The sequence below is a fragment of the Panicum virgatum genome, chromosome 3K (assembly GCF_016808335.1).
Source record: "Panicum virgatum strain AP13 chromosome 3K, P.virgatum_v5, whole genome shotgun sequence".
Lineage (NCBI taxonomy): Eukaryota > Viridiplantae > Streptophyta > Magnoliopsida > Poales > Poaceae > Panicum > Panicum virgatum.
This window is the reverse complement of record NC_053138.1, coordinates 62053853-62073842: the sequence shown is the minus strand read 5'-3', so window position 1 is coordinate 62073842 and position 19990 is coordinate 62053853. Positions and strand designations below refer to the sequence as shown.

Here is a 19990-nt window from a genome sequence, read left to right as displayed (position 1 = left end):
AGTTTAGGCTGTGTTGTTTAGATCCGTAAAAAGTGGTAAAAAGAGTCACATCGGATACTATAGCACACTGTCGTACTTTTCGTTTATTTGTGGTAATTATTGTCCTACCCTGACCTAACTAGACTCAAAAGATTCGTCTCGTCGTGTACATTAAAACTATGCAATTAGTTTTTTTTATTTATCTATATTTAATGCTCCATGCACGAGGCAAAAAATTTAATGTGATAGATAAATAGTGAAGTTTGAAGAGAGAAATTTTGGAACTAAACACAGTCTTAGTTGCATGCAGCTAACCAACAACTTTAGCCAGGTGCATAGTTTTTTGCATACAGAGGGAACAGATAGAGAGAGAGTAGCAGGTAGGTCCTGCACTGTATGTACGACGATACTGTATCGGAGGGGCCGCCAGAGGTGAGACTGGACGCTGAGAGAGTGAGGGGCACCGATCAGCATTAAGGTTAGTACAATACAAGAAAACACCACTGACTCGTTTCTTTAGTTTTTTGTTTTGTTAAAAAAAGAGTGACCCGCTTCTTAGTTGATTTGCTGGTGGTGCAAAGATTGTCATACTTCGTTCTTGTGTGTTGGTTCTCGTAAGACTTGTTTTTCTTTTCTTCCTTTTGAGATGAATCTATCCGTGCTCTCCTCACCGTTAGATGAAGCCGGGGAATGAGTTTGCAGGCAACCGGCATCCGGTAGGCCGTGAGCGTCGAATTTTATACTATATTTTTTGAAATAAAAAAAACAGCAACCAGTACACCGAGAATCCTAATAAAGAGACCTATCGCGCCCCAGTTGCAAGCAAGCCACGCAACTTGGCCTCGCGCGCGCGTGCAGGCAGGCGAGCGGATCGCGAAAGCTAGCTAGCCAAGCTAGCAGCAGCGCTGATAATTCGGGCAAGTGCGCGCGTGCTTCCCGGATCCCGACGGCCGCATTGACCCCTCCTCCGTTTTCCTCTCTCCGAAAGGGGCAAGGCAGGCGGAGCAGGAGCACCACCAGTCCACCACCGTCGGGAGCAGCGATCGAGATGAGCTGCCGGCAGGGCCGCCATGGCCGAGGGATCGAGAAAGCAAGAGAACCGGCGTCAGGCTGCTGCGGCGGCGATCGAGAGGCCGAGACGACCTTCGCTATTGGCGGCGATCCTGCGCGGCACGGTGGCCGGCCGGCCGGGCAGGTGCGCCGCATCATCGTCCGCCGTCGTCCGCCGCGCCTCGCCGGACTAAACAAAGGAGAGCCGCAGAGCGAGCCCGCTTGGCTGCCGCGCGGGGGGCAGGGGGCACTTGTCCACCTCCCGCTGGCCGCTCGCCGGGACACGTGTCGACACCTCAACCAAGCGCCCTACTCGGCTGACTGGTGGCCCCTCCCCACCCCGTCGACTCGCTCAGGCTCAGCTCGGTTCCACGGCCCATATAGGGGGCACAGTGCATCCAGGCCCAGTTTGGATCGTAAGGCCCAACTGTTAAAACACACGGGCACAGCCCACCTCTCTTTCCCCCACAACCCACCCACACATCGCTCGCTGCGCGCTCTCTCTCTCTCGCCGCCGCCGCGCCGCCGTCTCGCCCGCGCCCGTTCTAGAAGGTGAGATCCCCGTCTCTCTCTCTCTCTCTTTCTCTCTCGGACTCCTTGCGCCGCCGCCCCTTTCGCCGGCGGCTGGGAGCGAGCACCTCCGCCTGGATCTACAACTGCCGGCCGCCGCCCAGGGGAATCCCAGGTAACTTGCCATCTCAACTCCCTGACTTCCCTGTGCGAGAGGTAGATAAATGGATTTGAGTTGTTCATGTCTCGCGTTTCGTTGTAGATAATAATACGTAACAAGCATGGCTAGTTCAAGTGCAAGTGGAAGTTCACTTTCTCCGTCACCTCCCGCTGGGCGATCCTGCGCGGCACGGTGGCCGGCCGGCCGGGCAGGTGCGCCGCATCATCGTCCGCCGCGCCTCGCCGGACTAAACAAAGGAGAGCCGCAGAGCGAGCCCGCTTGGCTGCCGCGCGGGTGGCAGGGGGCACTTGTCCACCTCCCGCTGGCCGCTCGCCGGGACACGTGTCGACACCTCAACCAAGCGCCCTACTCGGCTGACTGGTGGCCCCTCCCCACCCCGTCGACTCGCTCAGGCTCAGCTCGGTTCCACGGCCCAGTCTGATGTGCTCTGTTTTATTTATATATATTTGACGTATCGGCGTATCCTGGTTTTTGGAGATTTGCCTACCCGTATCGCGTATTGGTGAAACATAACTCTCGAGTGGGTTTCCACGGATTTCCGTGCGACGTTTCATGCACCCTGAATTTGCAGGCTTGAATTTGCTGGGCTTGTTGCGATTGCCGAGTCCTCTGATGTGCTCTGTTTTAACGCATCGCTTTCCACTTGCAGGAAAGCTCAGGTGAGGAGCAGGGTACCACGAAATGGCGGCGTTTCTGAGGTCAAAGTGTTCATCAGGTATTAGCTTCATCACCTCGGAAGTTTCAATTTTACAATGGGAAGGGGACATAGCGATAGCATCTGCCTTCAGATACTAAAAGTGATTCAGTTTAAGTAAGATTAGATTTAAGAAACACGCTTCTCTGCTTGTTTTATATACGTCTTTTCACTCTTTAGAAGATCAGAGTTGCTCATGTGCACTGTGGTTGTTTTGATGATGTCAGTATGAGAAAAATTGTGCCTGATATTGTGTATCCTAACCTTGGTAAAATAAATGAATAAAAAAGAATCATGACAACTAGTACAACCTTACCTGGTTCAAGTTCTGGCAATGCGTTGTGCTTGCCTTGTAACCAATTATTGCAAGCTGAATAGACATGATCTAGTGGTGAATGATGATCTGATCATATTGTTGAAATGCCTACAAAACTAGAACCACTGATTCTGTGCAGCTGCAGCCGATGTCTAGCTCTAAGAAACTGTCTAGTGTTGAGACCTTAGAAAATTTTGTGATAATGTTTGAATCACTGTGATATGACGCTGTTCTAATCCAAATTGTCGGAATGCTTCTTGATCTATATAGTTGGACGTACTCTGATTGGAAGCCTTGGAAATAATTTGTATGGAGCCACCAACTCATCTGTGGAGGCAGTGACAAGACCTTCTCATTGTGATGCTATCAGCCAGGTGAACTGAATCTACCATGCAGAAACATTTTATTGTCCTTAAACATATATATTCATTGTTTTGAATAAGCTTCTGGAAGGCAAACTGCTGTTTTCTTCTTCTTCTTTAAAGTCATATGATAACTTGCACTGAAATTGTTAATTTGATTAAGGAACAATTGTGTGTCTTTCAATTTTCTCATGATATCCATTATCCAGCATGTTTGTTTGATTATCGGTGGTTCAGCTCCATACAGCTGAATACTTGATTAACTTGTATTAATACCTGAGCCTTTTTTCATTGCACACTCTTCATGAGTGTGTTTCATTGATCAGCCTGATGGAAACCAGCTAAATCTCTGGAAGGATTTTCTGGGGGTTTTTTTTTGCCTATGAAGCTGACACAGGATAATTTCTGGAATATAAAGTTCTCTTGAAGAGTGTTTTGGAATATAAAGCTGACACCACTGACTTTCCTATTAACATAGGCCTACATCAGGGGTCGGCATTGAGCCCTTATTTATTTGCTTTGGTGATGGATGAGGTCACAAGGGACATACAAGGTGATATCCCTTGGTGTATACTCTTTGCTGATGATGTGGTGCTAGTGGATGAGAGTAGAGAAGGGGTAAATAGGAAGTTAGAGCTGTGGAGACACACGTTAGAGTCAAAAGGGTTCATACTTAGTAGGACCAAGACCGAGTACATGATGTGCGATTTTAGCGCATCTAGGCATGAGGGTGGTGACGTTAGTCTCGATGGGCAAGTGGGGTGGCCCATAAGGACACTTTTCGGTATTTATGTTCGATCCTACAAAAGGATGGCGACATTGATGAAGATGTTAGGCATAGAATCTCAGCTGGCTGGTGCCACAAAAGCTAAAAGGTAAGTTCTATAGGACAGCGATTCGCCCGGCGATGTTATACGGTGCTGAATGTTGGCCTACAAAAAGGCGACATGTCTAGCAACTGAGTGTAGCAGAGATGCGGATGTTACGGTGGTTTTGCGGGCACACAAGGAGGGATAGAGTCCGGAACGAAGCTATTCGGGAAAGGGTAGGGGTGGCACCAATTGAGGAGAAGCTTACTCAACATCGGTTGAGATGGTTTGGACATGTCCAACGGAGGCATCCGGAGGCGCCGGTGCGTAGTGGGGTGCTAAAGTGTGTTGATAAGGTAAAGAGGAGTAGAGGTAGACCTAAACTGACTTGGGAGGAGTCGGTTAAGAGAGATCTTAAAGATTAAGATATCTCTGAGGAATTAGATTTGGATAGGAGCGCTTGGAGACTAGCTGTCAACGTGCCTGAAGCATGACCTTTGTGTCTTTTGGGTTTCATCTCTAGCCTACCCCAACTCGCTTGGGACAAAAGGCTATGTTGTTGTTTGTTGTTGATAAAGTTCTCTTGAAATGCTTGCATATCTCAGCACTGATGTTTTCAAAGAAGAAAAAGAAACATTTCTTGATTTCAGACATGTCACATTGTTCCAATTAACTGCTGGTCAGCAAATCAATTTGTTGTTTCTCTTAATCCATATTGGTAGCTTACACCGACATTCTAAGTTTTGATTTATGATCAATGGTTCGTATTTCAATTCTCCCCATGATATCCAATCCAGTATGTTATTTGGCTGTCTGTAAATTTGCATCATATATCTTGATACTTCAATAACTTTCTTACTACCTGAGCCCTCTTTAGGTTCCTTTTTTTTCATTTTAATTACCTGTATTAGGATTATAAATAGTTCCTAGGACAAACTATATTGCTTTATGAGGCACTCTTTCATATACTCTTCTTGAGAACATTCAGTTTGATGGAAACCATCTGAGATAAAGTAATTAAAAAGCTTTACTGAATGGGAAAGAAGGTTCTCTGTAAGCTGCTATATAGTGTGAAGCTAACAAAATAATTACTGGAATATTGGCTTCTCTTAAAATGATTACACATCTCAGTTTCGGTATTTTCCAAGAACAAAAAATAGAATGATAACATAAGTTCTTATCCCATTTTCAGCAAATCAGAACATTCATCCAGATGAGAACCAACCTCAAGGTCGTGGACAACTCTGGAGCAAAGCGGGTTATGTGCATTCAGGCCAAGAGGGGCAAGTATGGAGCAAGGCTTGGGGACACGATCATCGGATCTGTCAAGGAAGCACAACCTCGTGGCAAGGTCAAGAAAGGAGACGTTGTGTACGGAGTGGTCGTCCGTGCTGCCATGAAGAAAGGGCGCAGCGATGGCAGTGAGGTCCAGTTCGATGACAACGCGATAGTCCTCGTAAACAACAAGGGCGAGCTGATCGGCACTCGCGTCTTTGGTCCGGTGCCTCATGAGCTTAGGAAGAAGAAGCACCTCAAGATCCTGGCATTGGCTGAGCACATTGTTTGAGATGTCTTCCTGCTTTGGTATCTGCCTGATAGTTCAGCAGAGTGAAATGAATGTGGTGTTTCCCTTAAAGAATGTTTCTAGGGATGTTTTTGTTCTCTGTTGAATCGTGATATTAGTATATTTCACTGTTGGGTTTGGCCGTTTGTATTCTCAATAATGTATCTTGAAAAAAAAGTTTGAACTATGGTGAGTCCTGATTGATCACGTTTTTTTTTTTTTGATAGGAGATTGATCACGATTTGGACTTCCATTGGACATGAATACTAGTGTCCCATTTTCATGACCAACACATGCGTATGTATCATGCTGTTCTCATAATACGTACTCCGTTCTTGTTTGTAAGGCATGCGCCAGTTTTCTGCTTTTACATATATGTAAGGCACGGCGTCTCGGTACCCAGCCTCATTAATTCGCGAAATTGATCGGCTGTTTGGTGGACGGGATGAGAAACCAAGCGACAACGACATTAGGGAATCTATCGATGAAGCGTTTAAAGCTAGCGCATGCTGCAGATTTCTTCTTGGTCTCTGCACTCCACGACCGTGCGCCTTAGAATCGAAAACGGAGGGAGTATGAGCTTGAGCACTTCGTATGTTGTTATCAGGATTCACTACCCATGATTGATTGTGGGGTTTCTTGTTGCTGCCAATTATTGGAGAAAACTTTTCTCATGCAGATCTTCCCTTGTAAATTACTCTAGTTTTTAATGACCTTGCAGGTCAGCAGCAAATGCTCATGAGCTCAGCTCTATTAGCCTTTCTGCTGATCCAAATCTGAAGGCATCTGGTGTTGCCCTTCAAGAATGTTTCCCGGAACGGTCTTCTTGTCTGTTTGAACTTTGAATAATGTATTCTGAAATGATATAAGGGACTGTTTGAACTGTTGTGAGTCCTGACAGAAAAAAATCATATTTTTTTAGTTCCATTTAACATTGATGTCCCGTTTTGATGGCCAACATTTGGCACTTTGTTCTGTGAGTTCTTTTTTTTTTGCAGATTTTTTTTCCCTCTGCAGATCTTCGCCGGAGAGGGCAGGAGTGCTGGGTACGAGGAGGAGAGGCGGGGGTAGGAGAGCAGGGACCGGGAGGAATCGCCCGCGGGGGCGCCGTGGGCGACGCCGCCGAGAGCGCCGTGGGCTTTCATTCCTGATCAACAATGAATGTCTGTCAATATTGATGTCCCGTTTTGATGGCCAACATTTGGCAATTTGTCACTAGCCATGATTGATTCTGTGAGTTCTTTTTTTTTGGCAGAAAATTTTCCCCTATGCGGATCTTCCCTTGCCAATGATTGTTTTTAGTTGTCTTGCTGATTAGTTCCACTGTAGCTGAGCTGTGGTGTATTTGCCACTTGCCAGTTTGCCACGCTGTTGATACTGACCTTAAGGCATGGCATGCAGTGTCTTTTATGATGAAATGCTATGTCTGGCCAGGTCAGGGTTAGGACATGGATCCTAGAATCAAGCAGAGCCGGTGAGAGGGAGATGCTCACCGGTAATGCCGATGCATGGTCGCCTTGCGTCTCTCCTCACCTAAACAAAAACAAGGAAGAAGCGCGCCAGGTTCCATTTCCGCAGGAAGCGAGCGGTCTCGTGTCGTTGCATGGTCGCCGGCGACGACGATGGAAGCAGCCGACGCGTCGGCGCTGGAGGTGTCGCCGCGGGTCGGGAGCTGGCGGCGGTCGCGGCCGTGGAGCCGGAGCAGCAGTATCGGGCGTAGCGGCAGCAGCTGCGTCGAGTACACGAGCCTCCGCGACGTGATGGAGGAGGAGTGCGGCGGCGGCGGCGGAGGCGGCGACCACCACCACCTGTACAGCCCGTGGCGCGGCGGCGGGGGCAGCGGGTGGGGCGAGTACTCGTTCCACGACATCCCCGACTTCGACGCGTCCACCATCGGGATCCGGAACCAGCTGCTGAAGCACGCGGCGTCGGCGTACCTGCAGTCGGCGGTGGTGATGGCGGCGGGGCGCGACGAGGGGTGCTGCCTGGCCCGGCTCTGGCGCCGCTGTGGCTTCGGCGGCGGCGCGCGGCGCGGCGGGGGAGGAGGAGGCCGGCGCGGGCGCGTGCTGATGCGCGCGTGCTCGTGGCAGGGGTGCGTGGACGACCCCGCCGAGGCCTGCGCCGCGTTCGTGGCGCGCTCCGCCCGCCGCGTCGCCGCCTTCGTCGCCGGCCGCGTCCACGCCGTCTGGAACTCGTCGCTCAGAGCGGTCCCCGCGGTGTACCACCACGCCGACGACTAGCGTCAGGACTCGCCGTCGTCGTGCTCGGCGGCGCGTTAGGAATGGTCCACCGGATCGTAGCACATTCTCCTCGATCGCGTGCGCATACTGACATACTGTTGAGATGCAATCGTGTCATCTCAGATGTAAATGGAAACTGCAAAGTGTTTGTGCTCACTGACAGCAGCTCATCGATCCATACCTACTAACCGCAAGCCTATTGCCCTATACTGGCTACAGCCTACAGCAGCACGTGCGGGGCCCGCTGCGCCGGGACAAAAATACCCTTTCCGTGGCCGGCGACGGGACACTGACAGCGGGCCTAGCCTCTGTTCGCCGGGGCAAAGCGGGGCTTCAGCCATCCCGCCGCCACCTGGAGGGCACGCGTTTCGAATTCGTTCGAAAATTCCTCCCTCCCGGCCCAACGGTCACCTCCTTCCTTTCTCGCTTCCCCGTTCCCCTAATCCAATCCTCCCCCATCCTCGGATCTTCCCGCCCGCCCCCAACGGATCGCGCATCATTGGCGGATCGATTCCTCCGCCGCCGCTTTCCCCTTCCGGCCTTTCCCTCCGCCTCAAATTCGAACCCCCTCCCTGCCCCGCGGCCGCCGCCTCCACCACGAGAGCGGCGTGATCGATCGCTCCAGTCCACCACCAGTCCACGACCACCACGCGGCCGCCCACCCGCCCCTCCTCCTCATCCTCGCCGTCGCCGCGCGGGTTTTCGAGGGCTCGCGGGTCGGCACGCCGCGCGATGGAAGAGGAGGCAAGCGGCGGCGGCGGCCGGGCCCGCGCCGACCCCCCCGCCGCCTCCTCGCCGGTTGTGGCCGCCAGGAAGACGGTGAGGGTGTCCGACGCCCGCGACTTCATCATCCCCTCCCGCGCCGCCGACCACCAGGGCCGCCCCGCCGCCGCCGAGGCCGAGGGTACGTACGCGCCGCTCGCGCCCAGTCCGCGCCTCCTCTCTTTCTTCCCACCCCTCGCGGATCTCGATGCGCTCGGTTTCTCATCGAGGCTGGTTTTCGTTGCGGCGGTTCAGAGGGCTCGTCGCCGTCCCCGCCCGCCGCCGTCCCGTGCGAGGGGGCGCTGCAGGACACGCCGGACTACATCCGGAGGGGCGCCGCGCGGCACCGGGTCGCGCCCCTCGAGCTCTTCTCCGCCGTGACCTCGCCGCCGCCGCAGGATGCGGCCAGCGCGGAGAGCCGTGGCGGGTCCAGGGAAGGCGGAGCGCGCCAGGCTGAGACCGTGGATGGTGCTCCAAGCGGGCTAGAGACGCTGCAAGTGGAAGAGGTTATCCACATTCCACTGCACCAAAACATCTGAGCATTTGAAATTGGTTGTTTTCTATGTGCCTCAACAAACATGTGGTGTCTCCTGCAGGGCGAACCCGGTTGCTGTGGCCAGCTGAAACAGCAGTACGGTTTACTCCTGCGGGAGAAGGAGGAATGCAGGAGGCTTCTGGAGGACCTGATGAGGGAGAACGTGCTCAAGACCAGAGAATGCCGTGAAGCACAGGAGTCGCTTCGTCATCTGCAGATGGAGCTCATGAGGAAGTCAATGTACGTTGGCTCCTTAGGTAAGAGCTTCTAATAACGTAGATCCACTGTGGCCGTTTGGTGTTTGATTGCAGCGGAAAATTAAGTTCATTTGTGTGGTTGGAGGAAAAAAAAGAGAGAGAGATCAGCATTTGTACTGGCTGATTTCGAGGAATTTGGTAATTCTGCAAGTAGTCACACTTCCAGTTCAATAAGTTTGAATCACATAAGGATCATGTTGTTTTGATATTCAGAGTGGTTTAGGCTTTCTTGTCCTATCGGGAGCCCTTTCCTAATTTTTTTGTGCATTCTGCAGCCTCTGCAGTTGAAGGGCAAGTGAAGGAGAAGAGTCGATTGTGTCAATTTGTCAACGAATTGAGTGAAAAATTCAAGGTATTCTGTTGAAAGAACACACTGTTTGCAAAATACAGACAACCACCAGTGCTGTACCTGGAACTTTATGTCATAAATATTTATTACAATCATCTACAGGCGTTGAAGTTGGAGCACCAGAATTTACGACAAGAGTCACTAGAATACAAAAACTGTGTGTTGGATGCTACACAAATGTCCAAAACAATTCAGCAATATGGTATGTTGTTCTATCGACATTCTTCAGTCATCTTATTTGTTTCCACCGGCCTAGAAATGATTGTAACATGATATATTTTTTCAAACAGTGAATCAATATGCAATTCTGGAATGTGAGTTTAAAGACCTCAAAGAAAAGTTTAGTGAGGAGTCAAAGGAGCGGAAGGATTTATACAACAAGCTTATAGAGTTGAAGGGTTAGTTATTTATTTATTCTTTTATCAGTACACATTTTCACGGCAATATATGGTGAAGACAAAACTAACAGTAACTTATATACTGCTTAGGTAATATAAGAGTGTTTTGTCGGTGCCGACCACTTAATGCAGAAGAAATGGCTGAAGGAGCTTCAACGGCCATTGATTTTGAGTCAGCAAAAGATGGAGAACTTGTTGTTAAAGGCCACGTATCTTCCAAAAAAGTATTCAAATTCGATTCCGTCTTCAGCCCTGAAGACGACCAAGGTAACTCATTTTATAGGACAATTCTTCACTTTGCATGCATTGTATCCCATACTTCTAACAATGTATCTTATTCAACCTATGTGCAGAAAAGGTGTTTGAGAAAACTGCACCATTCGCAACCTCGGTATTAGATGGATTCAATGTTTGCATCTTTGCTTATGGACAGACCGGCACTGGTAAAACATTTACCATGGAAGGAATTGATGGTGCTCGAGGGGTCAACTACCGAACTTTGGAGGAACTCTTTCGGATAATAAAAGAAAGAGAGGGCATTTTCTTGTACGAGGTTACTGTCAGTGTCTTGGAGGTGTATAATGAGCAGATCCATGATTTGCTCCTGACAGGGTCTCAACCAGGCGCAACAACCAAAAGGTAAAATAGTACTCGTGATTTATATTTTGTATTGACAATCTAAAATCCTAGTAAGAAATGATAAATGCTACAATGATACCCGTGAACATGAACTGTATTATGTATCAACAAATATCCTAGTATGACATGAAACCTTATTTTGTAGACTAGAAGTAAGACAAGTTGCAGAAGGGGTTCACCATGTACCTGGACTTGTTGAAGCACGGGTGACTAACATGAATGAGGCTTGGGAGGTCCTGCAAACAGGAAGCAAAGCAAGAGTTGTTGGTTCGACAAATGCTAATGAACATAGCAGTCGATCACACTGGTTCGTGAAAAAAAGAATTTCATTCAGTTCTGTTATTTTGTAGATTCTATCCTAAATTCTTAACTGATTTTGCATTTCAGCATACACTGTGTAATGGTCAAAGGAGAAAACTTGATCGATGGAGAATGCACAAAGAGCAAATTATGGCTGATTGACCTTGCCGGAAGTGAGAGGGTAGCAAAGACAGATGCTCAAGGAGAAAGGTTGAAAGAAGCACAGAACATTAATAAATCTCTCTCTGCACTTGGTGATGTCATATCTGCTCTTGCAACAAAAACCCCACATATCCCTTTTAGGTATTCAAATTTTAGCTTTTCTTTTTAAAATTAGTCTTCGACTGAAAATTTCATTGTTGGTTATATGATTGTTTTTTTTTCAAATTTCAGGAATTCGAAGCTGACACACTTGCTTCAAGACTCACTAAGTACGTAAGCTATTTCTTTATTAGGATGGTGGAATCATTTGCTCTTATTTAGTTTTATAATTCAGCGTAAGCAATACAGGTGGAGATTCCAAGACCTTGATGTTCGTTCAAATCAGCCCAAATGAGAATGACGTAGGTGAAACTCTTTGCTCACTGAACTTCGCTAGCAGAGTGCGAGGAATAGAGCTTGGACAAGCAAGAAAGCAAGTTGATGTTGGAGAATTGTCAAGATACAAGCTCATGGTAAAGTAGTATTCTGCCAATATCTGCATGGTATGTAAGCTTTTTTAAGTCTATTCAACTCTAACAAGCTACTGGTTCTGCCAGGTTGGGAGAGCCAAGCAGGATATTAGGAACAAAGATGCTCAGATTAAAAGCATGGAAGAAACAATCCAATCACTTGAAGCAAAGAACAAGGCCAAAGATTTGTTCACTATGAATCTCCAAGAAAAGGTACATCAGGCATAGCTTCTTGATGCAATTATGCCATTAACTTATTCCTTTTGCACCACCTGCTCGAGAGTACTAATTTGCTTAGTATCATAAAACTTGATGTTGTACCTGAATGCCTCTATGAATGTGATACTTTTGACCTATCTTTTTATGCCATACTCACTGCCATGATGACCCTAGAAGGTTCCCAACATTTCTAATATTGATGGATATCAACTTGAAATTACTATGCATAGGACTTGTTTTTTTATTTTGAAGAAAAATGCATGGGACTTGTTATTCTTTTTCATAGATGATGAAAAATCATTCAATTACTTCACAAAATTTGTGAAATGTCGTGTTGTTTTTTAATATGTGTATTGAAAACTGAAATGAGAATAAGAATTAATATATTTGTTGTTACTTTTAAACTTTCCAGATCAAAGAGTTGGAATCACAGCTGCTAGTTGAACGAAAGATAGCTCGGCAGCATGTCGACAACAAGATTGCTCAAGACCATCTGCAGAAGCAGCAAAGCTTGAAGGAAGAGGGGTTGTCCATGAGAAGCCCAATGGCCGAGAGGAACCTCAACTCCACAGCAGAGAAGCCATCAGCAGCACGCAAAGACTTTGGGATCGCGAAGCAGATGTTCTCTGACAGCAACACTGACACTTACAGCTTCAAGCAGCTGATGTCTCTCGGGGAGGAGAAGGAAAATAACCCTGAAGCTGGGCAGCTGCCACAGATGGCAAAAGCGAGACGAGTCTCATTGTGCAACGGTGGAGCTTACCCGCAGCCAATGAGCCAAGCCTCACGTAGAACATCACTGATACCACTTCCGCGGCGGAACTCGCTGATGCCGCTGCCTGCAGCCAAGAATGCAGCAGCGATGCCGCCGCCGCTTGAAAATATCACGGAGCATTTGTCCCCACCACCGCTGTCCTCTCCCCCGGTTGTCTCCAATGACAAGGGAAGCCGAAGCAAGAGGATCAACAGCATCCTGCGTCGGAGCCTGCAGAAGAAGGTGATCATCAGGCCGTCAATGGCTGCACAAGTGGGGAGGAAAGCTAGTGTCATCTCCACCACACAGGGCACTGATGGTGCTCGCAAGGCGGCGCGGCGAGTACCGGTGGGCGGCGGTGCTGGGCCGAGGGTGCAGCAGAACAGGGACAAGGAGCGGGGGTGGAACAACGCGACAAGCCTCAGGAACAATTTCTGAAGACTCGAGGCTGCATCAGCTCAGACCGAGAGAAGTCTGAAGTCTGTAGATTGGTAGGAAGTTTAGGTGTTTATATTTATAGAGGTTGGTTCAGTTTGTGAGTTCTCGCGTACTGGGAGAACTCTGAATTTCTTTTTTTTAGATTACTCTGAATTTCTTACGTACTGGGAGAACTCTCAATTTTTTAGTGGTTGATGGTGCTAGATCTGACTGTCAGACAGACCTGGCTGCTCAAAATCAGATTTACGAATTCACGATGTCTTGCGTTGATTTCAATCTTCAGAGGATTCCTATGGTCACTGAAAATTTCACCTACAGGATTAATAAAGATTACAGTGGCATGTCAAATTTTAACCTTTTTCTAAGCTAATCGTATATGCAAGGAGAGAGATGGACATCTAGGGCTATGATTCTACGTTAGGAAAATAGCGAAAACTGTTCAGCGAAGGCAACACGATGATGTGATCATGCGAATTGCCTAGTTAACATTTGAAATGGTCATTACTGCAAAACTTGTGGTACAATCAAATCATGCAATCACATTGAGTTGCAAAACTTTGTTATGTATAATCGACGACTATCATACATTCCAAATGCATCCAGCTAATGTTTGCGTGCCAGATCTCCAGCTTCAATCCTTCTTTCACACCCAGTTCTCTCATACCAAATCCGTTATAGGGACTAAACTAAACGTTACAAAGATAAGCACAGCGGCTCTTCAAAGATTTGCTTCATCATTCGCTCTTCACTTGAACTCTGCTACTCCTGCAAAACAACAGAGCCACAGGTAACATTATATGCAATCAACAGATTATATTTCACAAACGGGAATTAAAACAAAAGAGAATTAACAAACATTTACTTGTAGAAGTTGAATAAAATGCATAAGATATCGTGTATCTTATTGATTTCATATAGGGCACCAATCATAAATGGAAACCTCTACCACTCTTTTTTATTAAAAAAACTAGCACTGTGGGGGGGAGTTTTACCTAAATTTATTTTAAACAACCAAATACAACATTTAATTAAAAGGGGAATAAATATATTGTCCTAAGAAACATAAGTGGAAGACTAAGCTAATACATGTGAAACCACAGCCTCTAACAGATAAAAAAGGATCGTCCATTCAAACTGCATACTATTTATTCTGAAGAAAATAATTGATTAAGACAGGTGATTTCATATCTTTCTAGCAAGCACAGGAATTATTGCTAACATAATAGAAAGAATAACAGTCAGTGAATGACAAAAAGGAATAAACTGACAGAATAACAGGAATGTGTTTCCTCAGTAGAGATCTGAATATGAAAATCCAGATTAACATCGTCCTATAGTTTGGCTGTGTATCTAACTCAAGGCATGCCCCATACAACATGATTATTTGTATCTTCTCGCTACAAACTTGAAAAGGTATGCCCCATACAACATGTTTATTTGTATCTTCTCGCTACAAACTTGAACAGGTTGAATATGAAGCTTTTAGTACTTACATTTCAATGATGTCCCGGCAAGACAGGTTAGCCTTGCTTTTGTGTTAGCCTCTGCCAATGGGGTAGGCTTTGCATTCCCAATTGTCCGAACATCCCATACCCTTATGACACCATCGGATGAAGCAGAAGCAATTAGATTGCAGAGCTCTGACCCATCCTTCCGAGTATCGAAAACAATAACCCCTTTTACACGAGTTGCATGAGCACCCTCAATGCATGAGGAGACCTTGCCGCTGGACAAATCCCAAGCAGTGATACCACGGTCCTCTCCTCCAGTGTAAAGGACTCCATTCTGAAAAATACCCAAGAACATGTTAGCAATGTGCAAAAAGTAACTGGGTTTCAGTGGAAGACAATAAGCCAATGGAGGTAAATCCAAAGACAAAGAGCTAAGATATGGGCACACAGAGCATCTGAGCTGAAATTCAAGCTTACATATCAATCTGGAAATAGTGAGTGTCTAAAATCCTAGCATGAAGCCACATGAGATGTCAATTGACCATATTATGGACAATCAAAAAGCTGAATTTGCATTCACAAGATGTTAAATTTCACCAAATTTTCAGCCCTTACACACTAATCCACTCGTTATAGCTCAATCCTCAGCATTCATATGACCAACTCAAAAGGATGCAGTGCGATGACAGGCAATGGCAGTAATAGTACCTTGGCAGGCGCCATGGCGAGCACCCTCTTGCTGCAGTCCATCTCATGAATAATCCTTGCATCCTCGGAGTCGTGCACGGTCACCTTCTCCTCGGCGGCCATGACGAAGCGATCCCCGCCATCCTTGTCCTCCGCGTACGAGACCACCGACGCGGGGCGCTCGAGGCGGCACGTGAAGCTGCGGCGCCCCCGGACGAGGTTGACCATCGCGAGCGCCCCGGCGCGGCCGACGGCGAGCGCTACCCGGCCCGACGGGTGCACGGCGAGGCCCTCGGCGGCCTCGTGGCGCGGGAACGCGCGGAGCGTGGCGAGGAGCGCGAAGCCGTCGGCGTCGTAGAGGTGGAGCGCGCCGTCGTCGCAGGCGGCGAGGAGGTTCCGCGGCACGGGGCCCCGGGAGTAGAAGGCGAGCGCGGAGACGGCGGCGGACGGGTCGAGGAGCGGGCCGAGGTCGGCGGCGGTGGGGAGGTCGTAGAGGCGGACGGAGTCGTCGGCGCCGCCGGAGGCCGCGAGCCCCGCACGCGGCGCCGCGGCCACGCAGCGGACCGGGCCCGTGTGGGCCGGGTAGGAGAAGAGCGGCGCGAGGGTGAGGGTTCCGGACGACGAGTCGGTGGCGGCGGCCGGCGAGGTCAGGGTCTTGAGGGAGAATCCCCAGATGAAGCGCTCGTAGGAGCCGGCGACGAGAGCCATCGGAGCAAGGCAGCAAGCAAAGCCCGCGCGCCGCCGCCGCCGCCGGTGTGTAGGGTTTGGTTGGGGAAGAGAAGAGGGGAGGAGGGTTTTGGCCTTTTGGGTTGGAGACTTGGGTAGCTTTGTGACGCCGACTTGTGGGGCCCACGACACTACGGTTGGCGCCGCACGAATCTTGACGAGCTCTTTCGCGTGCTGGTAAGCGGGCCCCACAGACCAGCGGCCGACGGTTCATTCGCTGGGCGTGGAGCACGAGAAGGTGGGCGCGCGGCCGCCGTGTTTAGTTCGTTAGGCTGTAAGTTTCGAATTTTTCCAATTTGAAGTACTAAATGAAGTCTATTTATAAAATTTTTTTATAGATGGATTGCAAATCGCGAGACGAATCTAATGATACTAATTAATCCATGATTAATCAATAATTAGCGGATGGTTACTGTAGCATCACTGTTGCAAATCATGGATTAATTAGGCTCATTAGATTCGTCTCGCGATTTACAGCCCATTCATACAAAAAGTTTTATAAATAAACTTCATTTAGTACTTCAAATTAGCAAAATTCTTTTTCACTTTAATGCATTTACGGTTTTTTTTGCGTTTACGAGTAGAACTAAACACACCCTCGAGCCCGCCCGGCACCTGGCACTGGAGCTAGCAGAAGCGGATCGGCGTGGCACCCGCCGCAGGCTCCTCCCGGTCTGCTGCGGCCACCGCTGGGCTCGGTCCCCCCGGTTCCCGTCCTCGGCGCTCCATCTCCCCCGAGGCCTCTCTTTCTCGCGCGCGTCGTCTCGCACGGACGCACCATCGCTCGCCACGCCGCCGTGCCGGAGGAGGCGAGGACGGGGAGAAAGCAAGCAGGAAGCAGGCGAGCATCTTGCCAGGTAGATTTTCTTGGTGTCCTAGAAATCAACTGTAGTCATGTACGGTTATTTTTCAAGCATTCAACAGAAGGTAGCGCGTTGGTTTAGAGAACCACTACTATTTTCAATTAATAAGAACCGATACATTCAGATCATAATTAGTTTTGGTTTTGTGTCCCTATTTTCCCCACATTTACAGATTGCCCACGTCGAGGTTCTGTTGTATTGTTGATGGAGATGAAGATGGGAGCTTAGAATGTGCCAAATGCTCACTAATTAGGCAGATTCATCCCTGAGCTACCTCTGGCCACCACTGTCAGAGCAGTTACCGACTCCGGTCCAATTGTAACAGCCATGTCAGCGCCGTCCAGCAACACCCCGCTCACTGCGGCCAACAACATCCAGCCATTTCTTGTCCTTTCACAAGGCTGCTGCATCCTCGCAGCCATCTTCCCGTGCTCGACGCCGGATTCAAACCTCAGAGCCATCCTCCCCCAACCCCTATTTGGCAGACAGATGCCATGATGCAGCCAGTGTGCATTGCGAGGATGAAGGGGATCTGGATCTGTATGAGCAGCTCCGCCTTGAGGCCTTCCACCAAACCTGGTCCAAGATTCAGTCTACGATAGATGAGGTCCTCAAGGGCATTAACCTCAAGCTGTTTGACCAGGTGCTGCAGTGGGTGAAGGAGTCCTTCTCTTTGGTCCGTGGCTCCGTGCCATTGGAAGACCACACCACGCTGAAGTCCAGCTGTCGTACCCTCTCCTGACTGATGTGATCTGCAAAAGGATCTCCACAGCGTTCATTCTCACCAAGAATGCAGAGTTTGTTGATGACATCACGACATTTCGGGATCTTGCGGGGCATCTGGAGTCCAATGGATGTCACCTAGCCAAGCTGTCAGCAACTGAATTATCAGCAAAACATGGAGTTGGTGGTTGCTTTAGGAGCCTGTTGAGGCAGCTATTATCCGATGTTCCAGATGTTGCTGGTGTATCTGCGCTGGTATCTTGGTATTGTGAAGCTGAGAACTATGACCAGCCTGTCATTGTTACAATTGATGATTTAGAGCAATGTTCTGGTGATGTGCTGGGAGAGCTTGTGATGATGCTGAGTGAATGGGTAATTAAAATTCCAATCTTCTTTGTAATGGGGATAGCAACTACCCTTGATGCACCAAAGAAGCTTCTCTCATCAGAGGCTCTTCAACGATTAGAGTCCTGTAAACTTACCTTGGGGTCTCCATCGGATAGAATGAATGCACTTGTTGAGGCCATCCTTGTTAAACCATGCACTGGATTCTGCATCGGCTATGAAGTCGCGAAGTTCCTCAGGAATTACTTTTTTAGGCATGATGGAACAATAACTTCTTTTATTAGCGCTCTCAAGCTTGCGTGTAGTAAGCACTTCTCCTTGGAACCCCTGAGCTTTCTGTGCGTTGGAATGCTTGAGGAAGATTGTGAGGAATTTTGGCGTGATAAGTTTGAAACACTTCCCCAGCAGATACGGAAATATGCTTTTGGTTTTCCCTCATGTGCAAGTGCAAAGATCTCAAGCAATTCTAGCAACAATATTGTAGGAGGACTCTCTAAGCTGTTGAAATTGCAAAACGATTGGGGCTCTGTTCTCTTGTGCCTATATGAAGCTGGAAGACATGACAAAGTTCAGTTTTTGGATATATTCTGCGAGGCGGTCAACCCAGATCTGCAAACTGAAAATGTCCTATTTGTCTCTGAAGTGACTTGTGAAAACTTGTCAGGATTAAAGTCAGGATGTGGTAAAGGATCTATAGCCCAAGTAATGAATACAATAAGGCACCTGCCAATGGAAACTTTATTACATGTCCTTGAAGTTTGGAGCAACCATTTAAAAGGGATGAGTGAAATCAACGACAAAGTGAAAGAGCTTCAGTCAACCACAATCGGTGCAGATAGTTTGAGGCCGGCAAAGGAAAAGTGGGCTAGGAGAACAGCAGCCAGTACTGGAAATGGTATAGTTCCACTGAATGAGAAAGCCGCTGTTCTATTACAGAATGTTACTAGTAAATATTTGGTGCCTGTTGAGTGTTTACCTTTTCATGAAATCATCTGCTTCAAGAATGTTGACATTCTCCAATCTGCACTAATTGGAAATCCAAGAAGAATGGTTCAACTTGATCTGCTGAAGTCACAGAGCCATCTGAAATGCTCTTGTTGCAGGAGTGGAACTGCTGTATCAGGATCCTTGCATGACACATCAATTATGTGCAATCTAGCCCAAGAATATGGGGACGTAATTAACCTTCATGATTGGTACATGACCTTTGAAGGAATTATCAACAGCAAAAATTCAAAAACCAAACGGAAATCCTACAGTTCTCCCTCGAAGAAGAAATCAAAACCCTCGTCTCCGGAGGGTAGAGCTATGATCCAAGCAAGGTTCTGTAGGGCTGTTACTGAGATGCAAATCACTGGCCTTGTACGGATGCCAAGCAAGAGAAGGCCTGATCTTGTTCAGAGAATCGTATTTGGTCCTTGATGGTTCTGTGATGACGAGGTCCTTGGTCTAGTTTAGGCCTCGGCGCTTGAGAGATAGTTTTTCTAATTCTTTGAGTAAGAGTTTTTTCGTGCAGGTTTTGCCCAAAACTAAAACCTGTGCTTTAACTTTGGGTTCTTTACACCCTTTTCTTCTTAATATATTGATATGCAGCTCTCCTGCGTGTTCGAGAAAAAAATTGGTTCAAAATGGTTCTGTGACGACATGCTGCTGTACAGGTGAAACAATTCTCTACATGTCAGGATTGGAGTGGTCAAATCAAATCCAACCAAGATAGATTAGCTACAAACTTGAGTTTTGTGGCTCTTAGGTGGTTTTATTGTTGATGGATCTGCAGGCTCATGACAATGTCATGTGCAGATGTGGAAGTTTCGTGCACTTGTATTGGTGCATGTAAAGAATGTAAGTTGGCTGATAATTGGGCAGATCGGCTAAGTTGTGTCGTTGTTTTCCTTGCATAGCAGTATTTAACATGTTTTTGTTGCTTAACTAACACGTTTTCCTTGGATAGCAGATCGGCTAAGTATCTAACATGTTTTCCTTGCATAACAGTTTTAGACATATTTTTCTATAATTAATTTATAGCTATAGTTTTTGTGGTCCAATTGTGATGAAATATTTATGGTAGGCTTATCATTATATGCTTGAGCTGAAGTATGCATTCAGCAATGGCCAAATTCTAATTTCAGACCCTGGTTATGCTATATTTTGTGAAACTGCTATTTGTC

At 47.8% G+C, this 19990-nt stretch overlaps 4 protein-coding genes and 1 pseudogene across 6 annotated transcripts; 4 read left to right on the top strand and 1 right to left on the bottom strand.

The window, feature by feature from the left end:
• Positions 1–1520: 1520 nt before the first annotated feature.
• On the top strand, positions 1521–5682 carry LOC120700145 (50S ribosomal protein HLP, mitochondrial-like). Of its 3 annotated transcripts, none has more exons than XM_039984344.1 (4): positions 1521–1581; positions 2370–2435; positions 3001–3104; positions 5094–5682. In XM_039984344.1, exons 2-4 carry the CDS (start codon positions 2402–2404, stop codon positions 5466–5468), a joined length of 513 nt encoding a protein of 170 aa, XP_039840278.1. In that variant the 5' UTR covers positions 1521–1581; positions 2370–2401; the 3' UTR covers positions 5469–5682. The 3 variants fall into 3 exon arrangements, with proteins under 3 accessions (XP_039840278.1, XP_039840277.1, XP_039840279.1); XM_039984343.1 differs by having other exon boundaries at positions 1578–1714; XM_039984345.1 differs by lacking the exon at positions 1521–1581 and adding an exon at positions 2272–2295.
• Positions 5683–7018: 1336 nt separating this feature from the next.
• On the top strand, positions 7019–7705 carry LOC120701147. Its single transcript, XM_039985291.1, has 2 exons — positions 7019–7469; positions 7515–7705. Exons 1-2 carry the CDS (start codon positions 7088–7090, stop codon positions 7703–7705), a joined length of 573 nt encoding a protein of 190 aa, XP_039841225.1. The 5' UTR covers positions 7019–7087.
• A 428-nt stretch (positions 7706–8133) lies between these two features.
• LOC120700143 (kinesin-like protein KIN-14R) lies at positions 8134–13214 on the top strand. The gene is made up of 14 exons (XM_039984341.1): positions 8134–8609; positions 8723–8973; positions 9064–9259; positions 9535–9611; positions 9711–9810; positions 9899–10006; positions 10097–10273; positions 10360–10645; positions 10791–10952; positions 11033–11248; positions 11339–11376; positions 11456–11619; positions 11704–11829; positions 12248–13214. Exons 1-14 carry the CDS (start codon positions 8438–8440, stop codon positions 13025–13027), a joined length of 2853 nt encoding a protein of 950 aa, XP_039840275.1. The 5' UTR covers positions 8134–8437; the 3' UTR covers positions 13028–13214.
• A 275-nt stretch (positions 13215–13489) lies between these two features.
• On the bottom strand, positions 13490–15958 carry LOC120700144 (p21-activated protein kinase-interacting protein 1-like). Its single transcript, XM_039984342.1, has 3 exons — positions 15187–15958; positions 14521–14812; positions 13490–13792 (listed from the first exon to the last, which is right to left on the bottom strand). Coding segments are annotated over exons 1-3 (981 nt in total). The 5' UTR covers positions 15874–15958; the 3' UTR covers positions 13490–13790.
• A 550-nt stretch (positions 15959–16508) lies between these two features.
• On the top strand, positions 16509–19705 carry LOC120700142 (annotated as a pseudogene).
• Positions 19706–19990: the final 285 nt, after the last annotated feature.

Coding starts and splice junctions, on each gene's coding strand:
- LOC120700145 (XM_039984344.1), top strand. CDS start 2,402: ATGGCGGCGTTTCTGAGGTCAAAGTGTTCATCAG. Junction 2,436..3,000: donor GAGGTCAAAGTGTTCATCAG/GTATTAGCTTCA, acceptor TGATCTATATAG/TTGGACGTACTCTGATTGGA. Junction 3,105..5,093: donor ATTGTGATGCTATCAGCCAG/GTGAACTGAATC, acceptor TCCCATTTTCAG/CAAATCAGAACATTCATCCA.
- LOC120701147 (XM_039985291.1), top strand. CDS start 7,088: ATGGAAGCAGCCGACGCGTCGGCGCTGGAGGTGTCGCCGCGGGTCGGG. Junction 7,470..7,514: donor CCTGGCCCGGCTCTGGCGCC/GCTGTGGCTTCG, acceptor GGGGAGGAGGAG/GCCGGCGCGGGCGCGTGCTG.
- LOC120700143 (XM_039984341.1), top strand. CDS start 8,438: ATGGAAGAGGAGGCAAGCGGCGGCGGCGGCCGGGCCCGCGCCGACCCC. Junction 10,007..10,096: donor CAAGCTTATAGAGTTGAAGG/GTTAGTTATTTA, acceptor TATACTGCTTAG/GTAATATAAGAGTGTTTTGT. Junction 11,830..12,247: donor CTATGAATCTCCAAGAAAAG/GTACATCAGGCA, acceptor TAAACTTTCCAG/ATCAAAGAGTTGGAATCACA.
- LOC120700144 (XM_039984342.1), bottom strand. CDS start 15,873: ATGGCTCTCGTCGCCGGCTCCTACGAGCGCTTCATCTGGGGATTCTCC. Junction 14,813..15,186: donor TCGCCATGGCGCCTGCCAAG/GTACTATTACTG, acceptor GGTATTTTTCAG/AATGGAGTCCTTTACACTGG.